Here is a 22,382-nt window from a genome sequence, read left to right on the forward strand (position 1 = left end):
TGCTTTCTTTTAATGCTCTATGGTGTTAATTCTGTCCAAAGACCGATCCCACATCTGCAATCTTCCCTAGCCCCTCCATTACTCTTCCAGATAAGGTATAAGAAAGAAAGTCCTGACAGGGAATCCTCCCTCTCCCAACACCCCCTGCCCCGCCTTTTCTCTCTTCCTCATCCCCTCCCCGCCCAGCCTCAATTTTGAAATGATCACGAGTCTAAGTCGTTGCGATTGTTTGAAATTTGGCATTCTTGCATTTGTCCTAATGAGTGCAAGATGAAAAGCTTCAGCAAAACGTCTTTCTTTCCAGCAAGATTCAAACTCTGTACTGTCTAGGCACTGTTTGAACTAGTAACGCATTCTGTCTGTTGTTATTGTTGCAGGATTCCATAGACCTATTCCTTGGAAACTATGTTGTGGATGAGGCTGATTCTTTAGCCTTTTTGCATGACCAGAAAGAGTGGCGATTCCTAGCCGTGAGTTTGAAGATGATCATTCATTTTGATAAACCATTTACAATTGAGCAGTACCCCGGTTACGATTCAAGTCTGTATAGCATTATTACATGGGCAAAATAAAACAGACGTTGCCTCTGTATCACGTTTGCTTCACCTGTGGCCTTTAGCACAGTTATCATGGTGTTTAATTGTCGTGGAAAGAATTTGACAGAGCTACTGGAGTGTCTCAAACTGCTGATGATTAGTTAATTACAGGTAGATGGCAGCCCTGACATCATGGTACAAGCTTAAGCAGTAGCCCAGGAGATACGGTGATCAGAAGCAAAGGTTGGGGGTGAAGAGGCATTAGCACAGGAAATTCTGTTCCAATTTTGATACAGATCTTGTGTAGCTTCAATAATCTCGCATTCAGACAGTGCTGCTTAAATGTCAATGTGAAGAAGCAGTCGTGCTGGGATTACTTGGCATAGAAATTGGAGATGTTGATAAAGCAATATAGTATATTTAGCATTGGTATTTGAACCAACCTAGGCAGGAACGCAGCTGACTCTGGTAAATGTTATTCTTCTCCTTTCACAGCTGCCTATTATCATGGTTGTGGCTTTCTCGATGTGTATCATCTGCTTACTGATGGCAGGTGAGTAAAAATGTTGAAATCAGAAGTAATAACCAACGCAAATGTTACTGTTTTCCTGCATTTTTGGATTCAACTTATTTTTCTGTTCATGGAATGGGGGCATTGCTGGAAAGACCAGCATTTTTGTCAATCGCATTGCCCCTGAGAAGATGGTGAGCTGCCCGGCTCGAACCACTGCTGTCCATGTGTAGGTGCACCTGCCGTGCCAATAGGGAGGGATTGCCAGGATTTTGATCCAGCGACAGTAAAGGGATGGTGGAGCAGTTCTGGGTCAGGATGGTGGTGTTCCCATGTGCCAGCTGCCCTTGTCCTTGGAGGTTGCAGGTTCGGAAGGTGCTGTTGAAGCAGCCTTGAAGAGTTAGTGCAGTGCATCTTGTAGATGGTACACATTGCTGCCATGCTATGCAAATGGTGGAAGGAGTGAATGTTTAAGGTGGCGGATGGGGTACCAGTGGGCTGCTTTGTCCTGGATGGTGTTGAGCTGCTTGAGCGTTGTTGGAGCTGCACTCACCCAGGCGAGTATTCCATCACATTCCTGACCTGTGCCTTGAAGATGGTAGACATGCTTTGGGAAGTCAGAAGGCCTTAGAATTCCTATCATCTAACTGTAAACACAATACTTGTGTGGTTGGTCCACTTCAGTTTCTGGCTAATGGTAACCTCCAGGATGTTGATGATGGGATGTTCAACATATTAATCCTGATGAATATCAAGTGGAAGTCTGTTAGATTCTCGCCTGTTCGAGGTGGTCTTTGCCTGGCACTTAAGTGGCAAGCAACATCCAAGCCACATATCAGTCCGGCCTGAATTTTGCTCAGCTCTTGCTGCTTTGTTATCTGAAGAGTTGCGAATGGCGCTGAACACTGGAATCATCAGCAAACATTCCTAGTTGACAGAGGGAAGGTTATTGATGAAGTAGCTGAAAATGGCTGGACCTCGCACACAGCCCTGAGGAGCTCCTGCCGCAACGTCCATGGAATGAGATGATTAAACAATTTAGGTGTAAAGAGTTTAAAATTCAGAGCTTTTATTTCCCCCTTGGGTTGCTGCTGTCAGGTCCCCGAATCTGTTCAAGAACTTTGTACTCCCTGGGTGTATCCCAGGAACATGTCCGTCAATCGATTCCCGGCTTGGGTGACAGTCTGTGTGGAGTTTGCACATTCTCCCCGTGTCTGCGTGGGTTTCCTCCGCGTGCTCCGGTTTCCTCCCACAGTCCAAAGATGTGCGGGTTAGGTTGATTAGCTGTACTAAATTGCCCCTTAGCGTCCCGGGATGCGTAAGTTAGAGGGATTAGTGGGGTAAATATGTGGAATTACGGGAAAAGGACCTGGGTGGGATTGTTGTCGGTGCAGACTCGATAGGTTGAATGGCCTCCTTCTGCATTGTAAGGTTTCTATGATTTCTATGAATTCACCTCTACTGAGGCAAAACCGCAGTGATTTATCGGATTAAAGATACAGCCATTAAAAACCATGTTTGTTTAGGCAGGATTGACTCTGAATGGCACCAGTTCCACTTTCAAAATGGATGATTTTCCGCTGGATCTTGTGTGGTGCTGGAGCAGGAGGAGGCTGGGGGAGGGGGCGGGTAAACCTCCTGCTCCCAACTGACTGAAATTTAAAAAGAAAAATGGAAAATATAAACAAAAATGATTTCCCAAAATAAATAATAGAGAAAAGGAGGAGGGTAAGGAAAATGAATGGCAGCCGATGGGTGGACTGGATTGATATTATGATTCTAATAGTTGTTTGCGAGTACAGGATGACGTTTTGTCAAAGCTTTTCATCTTGCACTTATCAGGACAATCGCAAGAATACCGATGTCAGGCTTGTTCGCCACACTGTCAAGGTTATTAGGGGACGTTGGAGAAGGTGCCCAAAAGGATGCCAGAACTGAGAATTTATTTTCTTCTTGAGTTCTCCGTCCAAAGACGGATCCAACTCAAAGCACCGTGACCATCTCCGGTTAGGGCAAAGAGGCAGGTCCCGGATCCACCCCAGCCAGAATGGTGATCGAACCCCATGCTATTAGCATCAATCCATTTCACACTGACTGGAGTTGAACCCGAGTCCCTGGCGCTGTGAGGCGGCAGTGCTGTGACGAGATGGTCGGTATTCTCAGCAGGAGGAGAAAGCTTTGTGCGGCACCCCGTTGCTATGTGATGACATTATTTCTAGGTTTCCTCAACTTCAATGTTAATTAAAGCATCCGTTGTTGGAGACTTAGTTAATCACATTTAATCAGACCCAGGCCCTAAAATTGAAAATTTGCCATTAAAATTTTCAATAATTACAGCCCCCGGTTCTCATGGTTAAAATCTGCTGCTGCTGTTTCGATTGTGACTGTTCTTCACACTTGAATTTTTTCTTTGGGCATGGCGTTAGGTGACACCTGGACGGAGACCTTGGCTTACGTGCTGTTCTGGGGGAGTGCGAGCTTCGGAACCGCTGCAGTCATTCTCTTCAACGGCAAGGAGTTTGTCGATGCACCAAAGCTGGTTCAGAAAGAAAAGATGGACTGAATTTGTACCTGTGGAAAGCAGCTTGGCCGCCAAGATTCTGTGCAAATGTGGAGGATCTTCTGACCTGTTTTCCACAACCCCAGGCGCTGGGTGTTTTTTTTCCTCTCAACTGTCGATTTCTAACGGTGGAACTAATGGGTGCGTTCTGCAGCCAGAGTTGGGTCATTCAGCCTTAGCCATGATAAACTTTCTCTTCCTCGGTCGTCCTGAACGATTTTAAGAATCACAGTGGTGAAATGTAAAGGAACAAAAAAAAAATCTCCTCCTCGTGCGATCTTCCTATTTGATATCCAAAAGAAAAGTGTATAAAAAAAAAACAAACTCGGGTGTTTCACACAGGGTAGCGGTTCAAATCCAGCAGGGCTTAATTCTTTTTTTTCTTCCAGTCAGCTTATTTGTGTTACATGTATCATGAGAGAGCGACACAGCGGTGCATCATCTTTGCGGAAATGAGTCATTGCTTCCACACTTCGAGCTTATTGAATTCAAAGTTTTGTGTAACAGTTTGGACATCAACGTGTTGCATGATCTCGGTTCTTTCAGTCCAGTGTTTAAAGCTAACGCTGCTGTCTCTCTCGTCCTTTGTGCAGAGGATGGAACTTTTAGGTAGGGACTGTAATTTACCTGCAAGACTGTACAGTGAGTTTTAGACAAATATGGAATTTGTATTATGTTTCCCAATCAACTGTATATCTTGTTTTCCCGAGTTGTGCATTATTCTCTTTTCATTTCAGTACAGTTATATCATAGTTGAAATCTGCTCCTTTTTTTTTACATTTGTTTGAGCCCCTCTTCTAATTGAAGTATTACGATGATATTTAAATGTTAACAAAACTGTTGAAATACTCAATGGAACAGTTTATGAATTTGTCGCTATTAGCAAAGTAATGCACTCAGATTCACCTTATAATTCCCCCATACAGTGCCTAGCTTATCAGTTCATTTATCTTTTCTTTTAACATATATTTAAATGTTGGTCTTTAAAATCATCCAGTAAATTGCTGTGGATGCCATCGACCATTTCACCCAGACACCTTCGGTGGTGATGTGTAAAGCAGGGTTGAAACTGTAGCAGAGTGGCAAATTTGCAAAATGCCTTTCGACTGTTATGCAATCATTGAGGTAGAAGGTGATTCAATCTGTGTATTTTGCAAATTGCGAGCACGAATTGTCCTTCAGAATTGGAACTGTGCAATGTGTCGTAAGCGATTAGGTCAGATATTGACATCCGGGACTGTGTTGGGAGCAACTTCTATTTATACAAGTGAATCTCCAATCAGTTTTTGAACTATTTCCATTCCATTGTCCTGCTATGTATTATGTTTTGCGTCCCCTTTTGGAGTAACAAATAAATTGAAGTAGGAATGAAGATTTTTATTGACTTTTTTTCTTTCAGTTTTATTCATAATACAATCATTGATACAGCCTTGAACTCAGCCACAAGAACAGGTCAGAGGCTGGGTAATTTTGTAGCGATAGACACATCTTCCAACTCACCAATGCTTTCGATAAACGCAAAATACTGCGGATACTGGAATCTGAAACGCAAACAGAATAATGCTGGAAAATCTCAGCAGTTCTGACAGCATCTGTGGAGAGAGAGAATGGAGCCAACGTTTCGAGTCTGGATGAGCTCTAACAATGGGTCATCGAGATTCACCATTTCTCTCCACAGATGCTGTCAGACCTGCTGAGATTCTCCAGCATTTTTCTGTTAGTGTGTCACCAATGCTTTCCACAATTTACAAGGCACAAGTCAGGGATACTCTCCAATTACTTTGATTGCTGATCAAACAACACCAAAGAATCATGACACTATACAAGAGCAAACAGCCTGCTTTATTGGCACTTTATCCACCAGCTTAAAATGTTCCAGTTGAGCCAAAAAAAACCTGATCATTCACCATTCTTTCTAAACTTAATTATTTTTTTTCTGAATAAGAATTAATTATAATAAACAAATAAATAAAAGTTATAGTAATTGTTACTGTAAGACACTGCAAACATTTTTGACCAGATAAAAGGCTCACAACTTCATGATGGGAGAATTCTCAACAAATAAATAATTTTGAATTTTACTGATAGTGAATGTTTTAACCTCGACGGGATAATGAAAATGAGATGAACCTACACAGAGCTAACACCCGCATTTGCAAGAGACCAGATTTGAAAGTGTAAAATTAGGAACTCCACCATTGAAATATTCAGAAATATCGGAATCCTCACCCATGCTTTTCATTGTTTTTAATTTATTTGTGGGATGTGGGCAGCACTTATTGCCCATCCCGGAGGGCATTTCAGAGTCAACCACATTGCTGTGGGTCTGGCAGGTAAGGATGGCAGATTTCCTTCCCTTTTACACTTGCACTTGTAATTCCAGATTTAAAAAAAATTGAATTCAAATTCTGCCTGCCATGGTGGGATTTGAACCTGGGACCCAAGAGCATTACTCTGGCTCTCTGCGTTACTAGTCCAGTGACAATACCCCTCTGCTGTTAAGAGAAAACCACATTGCTGAGAGTCTGGAAATCATAGAAATCATAGAAACCCTACAGTACAGAAAGAGGCCATTCGGCCCATCGAGTCTGCACTGACCACAATCCCACCCAGGCCCTACCCCCATATCCCTACATATTTACCCACTAATCCCTCTAACCTACACATCTCAGGACACGAAGGGCAATTTTTAGCATGGCCAATCAACCTAACCCGCACATCTTTGGACTGTGGGAGGAAACCGGAGCACCCGGAGGAAACCCACGCAGACACGAGGAGAATGTGCAAACTCCACACAGACAGTGACCCAAGCCAGGAATCGAACCCAGGTCCCTGGAGCTGTGAAGCAGCAGTGCTAACCACTGTGCTACCGTGCCGCCCGTATGCATAGAGTTGCATATTTGCCGGACTGAGTCTGGATGGCAGAATTTCGGGGATTTTTAGCTTTACAACAATGAAGACAACCATTTACACTTATAAAGGAGACTTAATGTTAAATGTAGGTCAGCGAGCAGTGGGATGTTGATGGGTGAATGGGTCTTGGTGGGTGGCATGGTGGCACAATGGTTAGCACTGCTGCCTCACAGCTCCAGGGTTCAATTCCAGCCATGGGTGACTGTAGAATTAGCACATTCTCCCCATGTCTGGGTGGATTTCCTCTGGGTGCTCTGGTTCCCTCCCACAGTCCAAAGATGTGCAGGTTAGGTGGATTGGCCATGTTAAATTGTCCTTTTGTGTCAGGGGATTAGCAGGGTACATATATGGGGTTACTGGGATAGGGCCTGGGTGGGATTGTTGTGGAAGCAGGCTTGATAGACCAAATGGCCTCTTTCTGTACTGTAGAGATTCTGTGATTTTAAGTTAGGTTATGGACAGCAGATTAATGTGTGACTGGATGGGGAGCTTGGAGCTGATTCTTTTATGTTGGTATTAGGGAAGAATTTTCAGGGTTATGGGGAATGACATGACGAAGGAGATTGTCATCGACTTCAGGAAGCGTAGAGGAGAACATGCCCCTGTCTACATCAATGGGAAAGAAGTAGAAAGAGCTTCAAGTTTTTAGGTGTCCAGATCACCAACAACGTGTCCTGGTCCTCCCATGGCGACACTACAGTGAAGAAATCCCACCAACGCCTCTACTTTCTCAGAAGACTAAGGAAATTTGGCACGTCAGCTACTACTACTCACCAATTTTTAGAGATGCACCATAGAAAGCATCCTTTCCAGATGTATCACAGCTTGGTATGGCTCCTGCTCTGCCCAAGACCGCAAGGAACTATAAAAGGTCGTGAATGTAGCCCAATCCATCACGCAAACCAGCCTCCCATTCATTGACTCTGTCTCTACTTCCCGCTGCCTTGGCAAAGCAGCCAGCATAATTAAGGGCCCCATGCACCCCGGACATTCCCTCTTCCACCTTCACAGAATTTCACAGTAACTTCATTGCAATGTTAATGTAAGCCTTGTGACTAATAAATAAACTCTTCCTTTGGGAAAAAGATACAAAAGTCTGAGGTCACGTACCAACCGACTCAAGAACAGCTTCTTCCCTGCTGCTGTCAGACTTTTGAATAGGCCGACCTTGCATTAAGTTGATCTTTCTCTACACCCTAGCTGTGACTGTAACACTACATTCTGCACTCTCTCGTTTCCTTCGCTATGAACGGTATGCTAATAGGATAATAAATCAAAAAGGACAGGTAGTTTGTTGTAAAATTCTATGAATCTTGTAACCAAAGACACATGCAACAAGCTCAAAAGTTTAAAAGTGCAAAGTGTGAATAAAACTTAAAATGGACAACTTATCCTTTGTGTAATTTGTTCAAATAAAAATATTTTTCAGCCAGCTGTGGACTAGTTAAGCCAGTTTGATTTGTGTGGATGTGTACATTTTATCAAACAGTTCTGGGGACATGTTTGACAGAAACTGCAATGATGAGACAGAGTACAGGAATGGGATAGAGAATCTGGTGAATTGGCGCAGCAACAATAATCTCTCCCTCAATGTCAACAAAACACAGGAGATAGTCATCGACTTCAGGAAGCATAGTGGAGAACATGCCCCTGTCTACATCAATGGGGACGAAGTAGAATTGGTTGAGAGCTTCAAGTTTTTAGGTGACCAGCTCACCGTCCTGGTCCCTCCACGTTGATGCTATAGTTAAGAAAGCCCACCAACGCCTCTACTTTCTCAGAAAACTAAGGAAATTTGGCATGTCAGTTACAACTCTCTCCAACTTTTACAGATGCACCATAGAAAGCATTCTTTCTGGTTGTATCTCAGCTTGGTATGCCCAAGACTGCAAGAAACTACAAAAGGTCATGAATGTAGCCCAATCCATCACGCAAACCAGCCTCCCATCCACTGACTCTGCCTTGGAAAAGCAGCCAGCATAATTAAGGATCCCACCCACCCCAGACATTCTCTCTTCCACCTTCTTCCTTCAGGAAAAAGATACAAAAGTCTGAGGTCACGCACCAACCGACTCAAGAACAGCTTCTTCCCTGCTGCTGACAGACTTCTGAATAGACCAACCTTGCATTAAGTTGATCTTTCTCTACACCCTAGCTATGACTGTAACACTACATTCTGCACTCTCTCGTTTCCTTCTCTATGAACAGTATGCTTTGTCTGTATAGCGCGCAAGAAATAATACTTTTCACTGTATACTAATACATGTGACACTCCAAAGATGTGTGTTACGTTGCTGGGACATGGTAAATTGTCCGTTAGCGTCAGGGAGATTAGTATGGTAAATGTGTGGGGTGGAGGGAATGGGGCCTGGGTGGGATTGTAGTTGGTGCAGACTTGATGGGCCAAATGGCCTCCTTCTGTACTTTAGGGATTCTATGAATAAATCAAATCAATTTACCATCCGGCAGTTTGCGCATGCTCTATTCGGAAAGGGCCGGCGGCCGGCATTCCACACATGCCCAATGTTGGGCGGGACTATAATCTGGCACCCTGCGCATGTTCAATGCTGGGTATACTGAGGCCGGCATCTCGCGCGTGCTCATTGCTGAGGCCGGTACTCCGCGCATGCTCAGTGCTAGGCATGTTGAGGCCGGCACTCCACGCATGCTCAGTGTTGGGCGGGCTGCCGGCATTTGCGCATGCTCAGTGCTGGGCGACCGGCATCCCGCGCATGCTCAGTGCTAGGCACGCTGAGGCCGGCACTCCACGCATGCTCAGTGTTGGGCGGGCTGCCGGCATTTGCGCATGCTCAGTGCTGGGCGGGCTAAGGCCGTCTCAATTCCGCGGCATCCCGGGGACAATCCGCCGCCATCATGAAGCTGGTCCGGTAAGCGGCGGCATCGGAGGCCGGGAAAGGGCGGCCCTGGGTGTACACTCACCGATCGGGGGGGGGGGGGGTATGAGGAAGGGGGGGAAGTCGCGACCGGAGTCTAGGCCTGGGGCCTCAGGCAGTAGCTGCAGCCGGCAGAAGCCTCGGGGAGCCGGGCCGCCGGCGCGGGGAGAGGCCGGTGCTCAGAGGCCTGGGCCTAGGGAGCGCTGCAGCCCAGGCCTAGGACCAGGGGCTGCTCCTGGTCTGATTGATGCTGCATGGCTGCTAGTGGATGGAGCTGGGCCGGGTTCTCTCTCTCCCTTTGTGTCCACAGCATTTCAATACCAACACACACTGCCCCCGTCTGCCTTTCAACTCCCCAATCCCACCAACTCTCAGCCTTGCTGTTCAACTGCAGGCTGCATCACTTACTCTGCTCCTTCCTCCTGGTACCCACACACACAGTCACTGACCCCTCCTTCTACAGCCATGGCTGGGCGGTCAGCAAGGGGCTGCAGCCATGGCCGAGCCATGCCCATGGTTGGGCAGTCAGCAAGGGATGCTCAATTCCTCACCATCTCAAGTGGTCAGCAAGGGGCTGCCCAACTCTGTGTCAACCACCGTACCCACAGCTGGGTGGGTGGGGGAACGGTCAGCAACACGTTACCCAGCTCCTTACCATCTCTCTGTGCAACATGCCTACAGCTGGCCAATAGGCTGAGCAAAGAAAGAACAAAGAACAATACAGCACAGGAACAGGCCCTTCGGCCCTCCAAGCCTGCGCCGCTCATGTGCCCAACTAGACCATTCTTTTGTATCCCTCTATTCCCAGTCTGTTCATGTGGTTATTTAGATAAGTCTTAAACGATCCCAGTGTGTCCGCCTCAATCACCTTGCTTGGCAGTGCATTCCAGGCCCCCACCACCCTCTGTGTAAAATATGCTGACATCTGTGTTGAACCTTGCCCCCCTCACCTTGAACCCGTGACCCATTGTGTTCGTCACCTCTGACCTGGGAAAAAGCTTCCCACTGTTCACTCTACCTATGCCCTTCATAATTTTATACACCTCTATTAGGTCGCCCCTCATCCTCCGTCTTTCCAGGGAGAACAGCCCCAGTTTACCCAATCTCTCCTCATAGCTAAGACCCTCCATACCAGGCAACATCCTGGTAAACCTTCTCTGTACTCTCTCCAAAGCCTCCACGTCCTTCTGGTAGTGTGGCGACCAGAACTGGACGCAGTATTCCAAATGTGGCCTAACCATCGTTCTATACAGCTGCAACATCATATGCCAACTTTTATATTCTATGCCCCGTCCAATAAAGGCAAGCATGCCATATGCCGCCTTCACCACCCTCTCCACCTGTGCTGCCACCTTTAAGGATCTGTGGACTTGTACACCCAGGTCCCTCTGTGTGTCTATACTCCTGATGGTTCTGCCATTTATTGTATAGCTCCCCCTTACATTAGATCTACCGAAATGCATCACTTCGCATTTATCTGGATTAAATTCCATCTGCCATTTCTCCGCCCAATGTTCCAGCCTATCTATATCCTGCTGTATTCTCTGACAATGTTCATCACTATCCGCAACTCCAGCAATCTTCGTGTTGTCCGCAAACTTACTGATCACACCAGTTACATCTTCCTCCAAATCATTTATATATATCACAAACAGGAGAGGTCCCAGTACAGAGCCCTGCGGAACACCACTAGTAAGAAGTTTAACAACACCAGGTTAAAGTCCAACAGGTTTATTTGGTAGCAAAAGCCACACAAGCTTTCGGAGCTCCAAGCCCCTTCTTCAGGTGAGTCCAGTCCTCAGTCTCTGAAGTTGAAGCAGACCGTCAGTAACCTCGCTGTTCTGTTTGGCCCTCAGCTGAGTTTTAGACCCACCAATCCAATCCCATCACCAAACCACCTCTGTAATGTTGCCCGGCTCTGCTTTCTGATGCTGCAAACATCATCCCTATCTTTTGTTATCAATGGCCATAATAATCTGCTCGCTGGGTTCTGTATATCTGAACCAGTTTGAATTAGCCACACCTATCCTGTATCCTCAATTCCAGCACTGTATCTATTATTCAACAATTTCACATTCAAAAACTGAATCAATATTCCACTCCATCTCTACAAACTCCTTCACTGCAGTTTCCACCATCCCCACATGCTCTACCTCTACCTTTATCCCCTGCTCCAGCATTGGTGAAGAAGCATTCAGCTGTCTCGCCCTATCCATTGGCACTGCCGGTCTAAGGCACCCCATCTCTTGACCTTTGAAGCTCTCTTTGAACAATTCTTTGGTCACTCTATCCTGTTTCCTGTCCACTTTTCCTTCAAAGCAGCTTGAGAAAGTTTAAGCTGTGTTAAAGACAGGTGTAAATGTGAGATGTCGTCAGAGGATAATGATCAGGGCCTGCCTGATATTGATAAACCTGGTGCGACTCAGTTTGCACACTGGGGTAAGAGAAGCAGTTAGATTCATGGGACCAAGATAGCCATTGAACCACTCTGAAGGCAGAGTGAATGATGATGTGTTGCAGCCTCACTTAGCTGTGAGATTTGACATATTGCAGAGTGCTTTAGGGGGGTCTTGGGCACTGCCATGAGAGCACAAGAAGTAGGAGCAGGAGTAGTCCATTCAGCCTGTCAAGACTACTCTGCCATTCAATACAATTGTGGCTGATTTCGGGCTTCAACTACTGCCTGCTCCCCACATTCTTCCATCCCAACACCAGAAATCTGTCCATCCCACTCTGAAATATATTTACAATGCAACTTCCACTCCCCTATGGGGTAGAGAAAACCGTCATTTTATGAAGCAGCACATTAATAGATCTGTTGCATTGCTATGCCTGTCTTGGTTCAGTAATTACTGCTAAGTCTACAATGCAAAGCTTTGGAACAGCAGTGTTGGATTGGCGCAGTTTTCGTTTCCCACTATGTTAAATCTTCAGTCTCGGTTGGTGCAATATTCTCTAATTTGTCCCATCCCTGTGTGGAATGCAGCAACATCGAGTAATTGTGGTTGATGTGTGCTACTAGTAGAAACACAAATAATATAATGTATGGTGGCACAGTGGTTAGTGCCGCTGCCTCACAGCGCCAGGGACCCGGGTTCAATTCCAGCCTTGGGTGACTGTGTGGAGTCTCCACATCTGCGCGGGTTTCCTCTGGGTGCCCAACCACACTCCAAAGATGTGTTGGGTTAGGTTGATTGGCCATGCTAAATTGCCCCTTAGTGTCAGCAGTTAGTGGGGTAAATGGTCAGGGTTAGGTGCAGACTCAATGGGCTGAATGGCCTCCTTCTGCACTGTAGGGATTCTATGATATATTTTTCAAAAGTTACCACCAGTATGGAAGAAGAAAGGCTCCCTCCCCCAGTCATGACACAGTAACAGGCTAGTTCACAAATAACCAGAGTCGGTGTTCCAAAACAGGGTCATATTGGATGTTAACTCTGTTTCTCTCTCCACAGCTGCTGCCAGACCTGCTGAGTTTTTCCAGCATTTTCTGTTTATTATTTCAGATTTACTGGATTCAATTCTAAATTTACTGTGGTGGCATTTGAATTCTCAACCTCTAGGTTGCAAGTTTAGTACCATAACCAGTGCACTGCTATACATGAGAGAGTCACTTGCTTGTTTTTATTATTGTAGCTTGCCTTTTAGTCATTTGACGGAGCAAAGTTGAATTGGCTCAAGACGAGAAAAGGAACTTTTGTTTCAATTTGAATGTGGAAAGGGCAGCTTTTATTTTTTCAGCGTTTTCTTTGTTTAAAACTGCCATGAATAGAGGGAAAATAGCTCAGTCACATCAACAAACATAGACAGAGATAAAGTGTCCGTGAATTTGCAGTGGGTTTGGTCTTGAGAACCAGAGGGTGAAAGTCAGAGACACAGTCTCCCTGTAGACTAAATGAATTTTGATTTGATTTAATATTGTCGCATGTATTGGGATACAGTGAAAAGTATTGTTTCTTGTGCGCTGTACAAACAAAGCATACCATTCATAGAGTACATAGGGGAGAAGGAAAGGAGAGGGTGCAGAATGTAGCGTTACAGTCACAGCTAGGGTGTAGAGAAAGATCAGTGTGAGGTAGGTCCATTCAAAATGGCAACAGGGAAGAAGCTGTTCTTGAGTCAGTTGGTACGTGTTGAAAACTACATTTGGGGAAGACACTGTTTTGGTGAAAAGAAAATGGGATCCCCATTTGACTTGACATTTTTGAGGAAACAGTGATATTTGGGCAGTATCTAGAACATAGAAAAGCTACAGCACAAACAGGCCCTTCGGCCCACAAGTTGCGCCGAACATGTCCCTACCTACTAGGCTTACCTATAACCCTCTATCTTACTAACTTCCATGAACTTATCCAAAAGTCTCTTAAAAGACCCTATCGAATCCGCCTCCACCACCACTACCAGCAGCCGATTCCACGCACCCACCACCTCCTGAGTGAAAAACTTACCCCTAACATCTCCTCTGTACCTACTCCTCAGCACCCTAAACCTGTGGCCTCTTGTGGCAACCATTTCAGCCCTGGGTAAAAGCCTCAGAATCCACTATAACAATACCCCTCAACATCTTATACACCTCTATCAGGTCACCTCTCATCCTTCGCCTCTCCAAGGAGAAAAGACCTAGCTTTCTCAACCTATCCTCATAAGGCATGCCACCTAATCCAGGCAACATCCTTGTAAATCTCCTCTGCGCCCTTTCTATGGCTTCCACATCCTTTCTGTAATGAGGCGACCAGAACTGGGCACAGTACTCCAGGTGGGGTCTGACCAGGGTCCTATACAGCTGCAGCATATCTCCCGATTTCTAAACTCAATTCCTCTATTGCAATTCTGTGCAAAGAGAAACAGAGTTAGTGTTTCAGGTTGATGAATTTTCAGTGTAACTGGATGTGAATGATTGCAGTCTCCCTGTTCCACTGGGAATGGAACAGATGGTGATGTGGGGAATATTAATGGCCTCTAATTAACTCAACACTGAAGAGTCCATTCTAACTTGCTATAACTTACCTCAATGTAGATTTGCCACCATTTCGTAGGCAGTAGATGTCAGCCAGATTTGATTTGATTTATTATTGTCACGTCTTAACATACAGTGAACAGTATTGTTTCTCATGCGCTGTACAGACAAAACATACCATTCATAGAGAAGGAAAGGAGAGAGTGCAGAATGTAGTGTTACAATCATAGCTAGGGTGTAGAGAAAGATCAACTTAACGCAAGGTAGATACACTCAAACGTCTGACAGCAGCAGGGAAGAAGCTGTTCTTGAGTCTTGGTACGTGACCTGAGACTTTTGTAACTTTTTCCCGATGGAAGAAGGTGGAAGAGAGAATGTCCAGGGTGCGTGGGGTCCTTAATTATACTGGCTGCTTTGCCGGGACAGCGGGAAGTGTAGACAGAGTCAACGGATGGGAGGCTGGTTTCGCGCAACATCATTTCAGAGCAGTTTTATAAACTTGGGTCTTTTCCCTTCTGCTCGGTAGCGATAGTAGTCCCTAGCTTGTGTGATTAGTGCTGGAACTTAGAAATATAAATAGTTTGTGTGCACATTGTCCTGAGGCCCAGTTGCTGGTGAGGCACTGCATCAGTAGATGGCTTGTTCTTGAAATCACTTACCCTGTGATGTGTAAGCCTGTTCCTGATAATTGAAGAAAATTAGTGAACAATCTACCAGCAATGTGTGCGGTCTGAATACTGACATTTTTACCACTTAAAACAGTTTCTCTTCTTTAAAACCATCTATGATCTTTAACGCACGCATTACCCCCTCAACTCTGCATAATCATAGAATCCTTACAGTGCAGAAGGAGGCCATTCGGCCCACCGAGTCTGCACCAACCACAATCCCACCCAGGACCTTTCCCTGAAACCTCACATATTTGCCCTGCTAATTCCTCTAACATACGCACCCTGGGTCACTGAGGGGCAATTTAGCAATGGCCAATCCACCTAACCTGCACATCTTAGGAGTGTGGGAGGAAACCGGAGCACCTGGAGGAAACCCACGCAGACATGGGGAGAACGTGCAAACTCCACACAGACCCAAGCTGGGAATCGAACCCTGGCCCCTAGAGCTGTGAGACAGCAGTGCTGACCACTGTGCCGCCTCCTTGAGCTTCCTCATCCCTGATATTTTCTCTACAGCCTTCTCTCCAGTGCCCTGACAACCTTCCTAAAATTTGGTGCCCAGAATTTGACACCATGCCATTCAGGCCCAAACATTGTTTTATAAGTTTACTGTAATTTTCATGCTTTTGCGCTCTCTGTAAAAGCACAAATCCCATTTCAAGCAGCCTTCTCATCCTGCCTTGCTCAGTCCTCCCATCTCAATCTGCCCGGCTCCCATCTCAATCTGCCCGGCAGTATTGGAGCAACAACCCAGATGGTGTAGATAAGCAGCATTTGGATAAAAACACCTGGGCCCAGATCTGGAGACTAGAGTCAACCCAAAAGATGTGCGTGAGGCCCACGGGAAGCCCAGGGTGAGCACCATCCCGTGGGAAGCCCAGGGTGAGCACCATCCCGTGGGAAGCCCAGGGTGAGCACCATCCCGTGGGAAGCCCAGGGTGAGCACCATCCCGTGGGAAGCCCAGGGTGAGCACCATCCCGTGGGAAGCCCAGGGTGAGCACCATCCCGTGGGAAGCCCAGGGTGAGCACCATCCCGAGTACCTAAGAGGGAAGTTTAAACATTCGATTGCCGGTTTTGTCCTGCCGGAACAGGCTTGCTCTGTGATTGGCCAGGACTCTCAGACTTGAGCTATTTGCCCCACACTTCACCTGGTTTTTACACTGACTACCCACCCCTGACCACCTTCCCCCCCCCCCCCCCCCTCTCTGCCCACTCCCCAACTGAGCACCTCATCCTGACACCCGTGCCCCAGTGGTGATCGCCATGCCACAGGAGGCTCAGCCTGCAATGAGATTGCAGAGACTAAAATTTCTGAACTCTCACCAACTTTGTCTAGCAACCAGCTGAGTTTCTTTGCAGCCTTGGTATTTTCTGATTGTGTGAGCCGAAAAACACGGTTTAATCTCTTAACATGTCACTCGTGTTCTGCCAGTCTGTAACAAAACATCCGTTCACCTCCCAGCTGGAGTATTGTCTTCAGTTCCAGGCAGCGCACATTAGGGACAGACACTTTTGAGAGGGTCCAGAAGATATTTACTAAAATCCCCCCCCCCACCCCCTCCCGCAGGGATAGAGTGGAGTGATGTACTATTCCAGAATTCATTTATATATCTTTCACGTAAACACAGCCACAAGTTGATTGACTCTCGAGTGTTTTAACGGGAGTGTCGAGTGTTTTAACGGGAGTGTCGAGTGTTTTAACGGGAGTGTCGAGTGTTTTAACGGGAGTGTCGAGTGTTTTAACGGGAGTGTCGAGTGTTTTAACGGGAATGTCGAGTGTTTTAACGGGAGTGTCGAGTGTTTTAACGGGAGTGTCGAGTGTTTTAACGGGAGTGTCGAGTGTTTTAACGGGAGTGTCGAGTGTTTTAACGGGAGTGTCGGGTGTTTTAACGGGAGTGTCGGGTGTTTTAACGGGAGTGTCGGGTGTTTTAACGGGAGTGTCGGGTGTTTTAACGCGGGAGTGTCGGTGTTTTAACGTGGGGTGTCGGGTGTTTTAACGGGAGTGTCGGGTGTTTTAACGGGAGTGTCGGGTGTTTTAACGGGAGTGTCGGGTGTTTTAACGGGAGTGTCGGGTGTTTTAACGGGAGTGTCGGGTGTTTTAACGGGAGTGTCGGGTGTTTTAACGGGAGTGTCGGGTGTTTTAACGGGAGTGTCGGGTGTTTTAACGGGAGTGTCGGGTGTTTTAACGGGAGGTGTCGGGTGTTTTAACGGGAGGTGTCGGGTGTTTTAACGGGAGGTGTCGGGTGTTTTAACGGGAGGTGTCGGGTGTTTTAACGGGAGTGTCGGGTGTTTTAACGGGAGTGTCGGGTGTTTTAACGGGAGGTGTCGGGTGTTTTAACGGGAGGTGTCGGGTGTTTTAACGGGAGGTGTCGGGTGTTTTAACGGGAGGTGTCGGGTGTTTTAACGGGAGGTGTCGGGTGTTTTAACGGGAGGTGTCGGGTGTTTTAACGGGAGGTGTCGGGTGTTTTAACGGGAGGTGTCGGGTGTTTTAACGGGAGGTGTCGGGTGTTTTAACGGGGGTGTCGGGTGTTTTAACGGGGGTGTCGGGTGTTTTAACGCGGGGTGTCGAGTGTTTTAACGCGGGGTGTCGAGTGTTTTAACGTGAGTGTCCTTTGCACAGATTTCTGATGAAACTGAGCCATGAGACTGTGACCATTGAGCTGAAGAATGGGACACAGGTGCACGGAACTATCACAGGTAAGGAGGAACATCACAACAGCTGTTGGTGGTTTGATATGGGACCCAGGAGTGACCCATTAAGGGGGCAGCACGGGGCGGCACAGTGGTTAGCACTGCTGCCTCACAGCGCCAGGGACCCGGGTTCAATTCCCGGCTTGGGTCACTGTCTGTGTGGAGTCTGCATGTTCTCCCCGTGTCTGCGTGGCTTTCCTTCGGGTGATTTTTGATTTGATTTATTATTGTCACATGTATTAACACACAGTGAAAAGTATTGTTTCTTGCGCGCTATACAGATAAAGCATACCATTCATAGAGAAGGAAAGGAGAGGGTGCAGAATGTAGTGAAGCATAGAACGAGAGTAAAAGATAGAATTAGAGGGTATGCTGGACACAGCTTGCCTCGCTCCGGCGCCATCTTGGAAACCTCCGGTCTCCTCCCACAAAGGTGTGCAAGTTAGGTGCATTGGCCATGCTAAATTGCCCCTTAGTGTCCCGGGATGGGTAGGTTAGAGGGAATAGCGGGGTAAATATGTGGGGTTACGGGGATAGGGCCTGGGTGGGATTGTTGTTGGTGCAGACTCGATGGGCCGAATGGCCTCCTTCTGCACTGTAGGGTTTCTGTGATTTATTTCCCCGTGCAATTGCGGGGAGCATTTACCCCAGTAAATGCAGGACACCAATACTAGAAGGGTGATGAAACCCACCCTAAGTTAGGGCTCCTGCAGGGACGTTTCATTCAACAGCAGGTGTACAGTCTAAAGACAAGAAACGGTGACTCGCCTTTCAGTTTGAAACAGCTTGGTACAAAGCATTTTTCAGCCATCAGCTTTCAGAATAAGAATTGTTCTGCAAATTAATTGGCTTTGGAACCTCTCCTGTCATTAACTGAATTATGAATAGTTTACTCAGAATTGGAGGCTCTTATTATTAAACGGTCTCAATTGTCTAACTGTGGGTGGCACAGTGGTTAGCACTGCTGCCTCACAGCAGCAGTGACCCGGGTTCAATTCCCGGCTTGGGTCTGTGTGGAGTTTGCACGTTCTCCCCGTGTCTGTGTAGGTTTCCTCTGGTTTCCTTCCACAGTCCGAAAGACATGCTGGTTAGGTGAATTGGCTGTGCCAAATTCTCCCTCAGTGTACCCGAACAGGCGCTGGAGTGTCCCGACTAGGGGAATTTCACAGTAACTTCATTTCAGTGTGAATGTAAGCCCACTTGTGACCAATAAATAAATAAACTTTAATTCGGGCGCTGTATCAATCTTAAACTGACTAATCGATTCTGTCTTCCCTTCATCTTTAATAGGTTCTGTCAGTTTTTCATTATCTATACTCTATTCACTAAATTTATTAATTAGTCAGCCTTATTGTTGCTAATAATCAGTTTACTCTTAAAACAATCTCCAGGTGTGGATGTCAGTATGAATACTCATCTGAAAGCTGTGAAGATGACATTAAAGAACAGGGAACCTGTGCAGTTGGAAACACTGAGTATCCGAGGAAACAACATCCGCTACTTTGTTCTCCCAGACAGCTTGCCCTTGGACACGCTGCTTGTTGATGTTGAGCCCAAAGTCAAATCAAAAAAGAGAGAAGCAGGTATGGTGTTTGTTGGGAATTCATTGGGATGTTTGGCTATAAATATTAAATCAGCCTTCAAGCCACACCTCATTTTGGACACTGGCCAACCGTGTTTGAGTGACAAATTCCTTTTGTCAGCGGCTGGATTTTAATCTGACTTAGTTTAATGGGCTTTTTTGCTTCTGGGTTTGGAGTCAGTGTGCGCTAACTTTAATCCCACCTCACAAATGGTTTCAAAGCACATTCTGTTGTCTGGCGGGGAATAATACTGGAACATTAAGGAATGGCACTCAGGTAGCCTTTAAAGCAGAGCTTCCTATCCACAGTTGAGATTTTGGTTAAGTATGTTCCCCATAACCCTTGATTCCCTTACTGATTAAGAATATGTCTACCTCAGCCTTGAACATACTTAACCAAAATCTCATCTGCCGATGGGAAGCTCTGCTTTAAACCCAACCTGAGGCGTAGCTTTAAACCCAACTCAGGTTGGGTTTAAAGCAGGGCTTCCTATTCGCATGTAAGTTGGTTAAGTATGTTCAAGGCTGAGATAGACATATTCTTAATCGTAAGGGAATCAAGGATTATGGGGATAAAATGGGAAAGTGGACTTGAGGATTATCACATCAGTCAAGATCGTCAAGCAAACTTGATGGGCCAAATAGCCTAATGGCTCCATAGAGCTAGCTGATTCCTCACACCCGGAGGCCCCTTTAATTGCTCACAGCTTTTATAGAATCTTCACTGCAGAAGATGCCCTTCGGTTCATTGAGCCTGTGCCAATAGGCGAGAAACACCTGGCCTCGCAGCAAATCCCATTAACCAGCATTTGGACCATTGCCTTGAACGTTGTGACATGCCAACTGCTCAGCCAGGTACTTTTTAAAGGATGCAAGGCAACCCGTCTTTACCACCTTCCAGACCGTTGTGGCCTAACAGACTGCTCTCTGAGGTCCGATTGCTGCTGCAAAGATAAGCCCTTTAATAGGTAGAATCTTGGGTTTTTTTTGGATAGAGCCTGACTTTTCATCAACAACCCAGCGCTCAAACCCTCGCTTCCCCACCCCGCCCATAGCAAACCCAAGCATTAGCCCAACCTAGTCTGGTCTTCTCACCAACAAGAACCCCTGCTCAACATCTGAAGCCTCTAACCCCCAACCCCATCTACTGAACAGCTCTCCTTATTCACTCTGGTCATGCTAAGTCTGAATCATTGAAATGGGGCCACACTGGGTAACAGTTTGAACAGCAGTGGTTTATGACATGTTTGAATCTTTATGTTGTATTTAATCTACACTCTATATGACTGGGATCGAACATTGGATTTCAGAGATGATGGAAAAGGATCGAGGAGTGAAATGGTTCACCCTGGTCCCTATGCTTAATCTTTAATAGTCTCCTTGTCCGTTCATTATGTAGTCAAGTTACCATCAATGTATAAATGGAAACTTACTGAAATAAAATCTGAATATTTTAGAGAAAAATAGCTATTAACATTCATACGGTCTTGAAGCGAGAGTTTCTGAAGGTGCTGCTGAGGTATTAATTCCAGTGCATTGCCTCCTTGCCATTTCAAAATGTCACTGTGCTCCTATCATATTGCTCCAGGTTTTGGTTCATTTTAACTAACTTCTTCTCCCCGTTTTATCTGACAGTTGCTGGCCGAGGCAGGGGGAGAGGTCGAGGCCGGGGGAGAGGACGCGGGAGAGGACGGGGAGGACCAAGGCGATAATGTTCTGTTCTGCTTTGTGGAGACATTTGCCGTTGATGTTTGTACAAGTTTTGTTTACCCAAGAATTTTTGCATTATTTTTGTTTTTAATAAACTTAATTCACATCATTTTGTTTCCCCACTGTTATGTTCTACTGATTGCACCATTAAAATACAGCAAAAGATAAAAAGCCACTTTCTTTTTAGCCTAATCTTTATATTTTAAGGTGTTAATAGCTCGGGTGGTCCTGTTATTTGGCAGCAAAACTAAATGGAACTAACTTAAGTTGGTCAGGAATTGATTGAAGCGACGCATTTATTGCAGAAGAGCGTAAGAATTGGGAACATGTGTAGATCACACGGCCAGGCGAATCTGCTCCACCTTTCCATGTGATCATGGCTGAGCTTTGGCTTTGACGCCATTTCCCCAATTCTCTTGAGACTCCAACAATCTATTTCAGTCTTAACTGAAAATGCCCAAAATTTATCTGAGGCAGTGGAAGTGGAAGCTGTTGGGCCACTTGGCTTGCATTAGTTGTCTAAGCCCCGCTGCTGTAAATAGGGTGATGTGAACACAGCTCTGATGAGGGTCATCCAGACTCAAAACGTTGGTTCTATTCACTCCCCACAGATGTTCATAGAAATCATAGAAACCCTACAGTGCGGAAGGAGGCCATTCGGCCCATCGAGTCTGCACCGACCACAATCCCACCCAGGCCCTACCCCCACATATTTACTTGCTAATCCCTCTAACCTACGCATCTCAGGACTCTAAGGGGCAATTTTTAACCTGGCCAATCAACCTAACCCGCACATCTTTGGACCGTGGGAGGAAACCGGAGCACCCGGAGGAAACCCACGCAGACATGAGGAGAATGTGCAAACTCCACACAGACAGTGACCCGAGCCGGGAATCGAACCCAGGACCCTGGAGCTGTGAAGCAGCAGTGCTAACCACTGTGCTACCATGCCGCCCATGTTGTCGGACCTGCTGAGATTTTCCAGCATTTTCAGTTTGTGTGTGATGTGAACACAAGCTGGTACACGGAGTTTTGTATTTTCGATTAGCTTGCTGTTGGTCCACACTTGACTTTGGCAGGACAGCTGTGACCGTGGCAAACTTGATGCTGATTTTGACATCAGGTTGCTGGTTATTCTTGACCTAAGGTACGTGAAGCTGTTTACCACCTTCACAGCGAGGTTGGCAGAGTTGATGGAGGGTGGCGTCTCTATGTCCTGGAGCATAACTTTGATGTACCTGACACTGTCGGTCCAAACTCCTTGCAGACCCAAGAGAGCCAAATCTATAAGCTGTAGCAAGTGTGGGATGCACGTGTGGCACCATTAGCAAACAGCTATTCGCAGAGCAGGACGT

The 22,382-nt window shown here is 46.3% G+C and overlaps 2 protein-coding genes across 3 annotated transcripts in view; both read left to right on the forward strand.

The window, feature by feature from the left end:
* Positions 1 to 4,979, forward strand: part of sacm1lb (SAC1 like phosphatidylinositide phosphatase b) — a 53,464-nt gene extending 48,485 nt beyond the window's left edge. For both annotated transcript variants that reach the window (XM_078199591.1, XM_078199581.1), the window contains 3 exons: positions 378 to 470; positions 1,032 to 1,089; positions 3,474 to 4,979. In XM_078199591.1, the coding sequence (XP_078055717.1) occupies positions 378 to 470; positions 1,032 to 1,089; positions 3,474 to 3,610 (288 nt within the window). In that variant the 3' untranslated portion in view covers positions 3,611 to 4,979. The remainder of the gene's footprint in view (positions 1 to 377; positions 471 to 1,031; positions 1,090 to 3,473) is intronic.
* A 4,327-nt stretch (positions 4,980 to 9,306) lies between these two features.
* snrpd1 (small nuclear ribonucleoprotein D1 polypeptide) lies at positions 9,307 to 21,136 on the forward strand. The gene is made up of 4 exons (XM_078229312.1): positions 9,307 to 9,408; positions 17,665 to 17,741; positions 19,127 to 19,318; positions 20,953 to 21,136. Exons 1-4 carry the CDS (start codon positions 9,395 to 9,397, stop codon positions 21,027 to 21,029), a joined length of 360 nt encoding a protein of 119 aa, XP_078085438.1. The 5' UTR covers positions 9,307 to 9,394; the 3' UTR covers positions 21,030 to 21,136.
* Positions 21,137 to 22,382: the final 1,246 nt, after the last annotated feature.

Source organism: Mustelus asterias, chromosome 2, assembly GCF_964213995.1.
Source record: "Mustelus asterias chromosome 2, sMusAst1.hap1.1, whole genome shotgun sequence".
NCBI classification, from domain to species: Eukaryota; Metazoa; Chordata; class Chondrichthyes; order Carcharhiniformes; family Triakidae; genus Mustelus; species Mustelus asterias.

Bases quoted from the DNA above. Each gene is read 5' to 3' on its own strand.
- snrpd1 (XM_078229312.1), top strand. The intron at 17,742-19,126 runs GTAAGGAGGAAC...AACAATCTCCAG, and splicing joins GGTGCACGGAACTATCACAG to GTGTGGATGTCAGTATGAAT. The intron at 19,319-20,952 runs GTATGGTGTTTG...TTTATCTGACAG, and splicing joins ATCAAAAAAGAGAGAAGCAG to TTGCTGGCCGAGGCAGGGGG.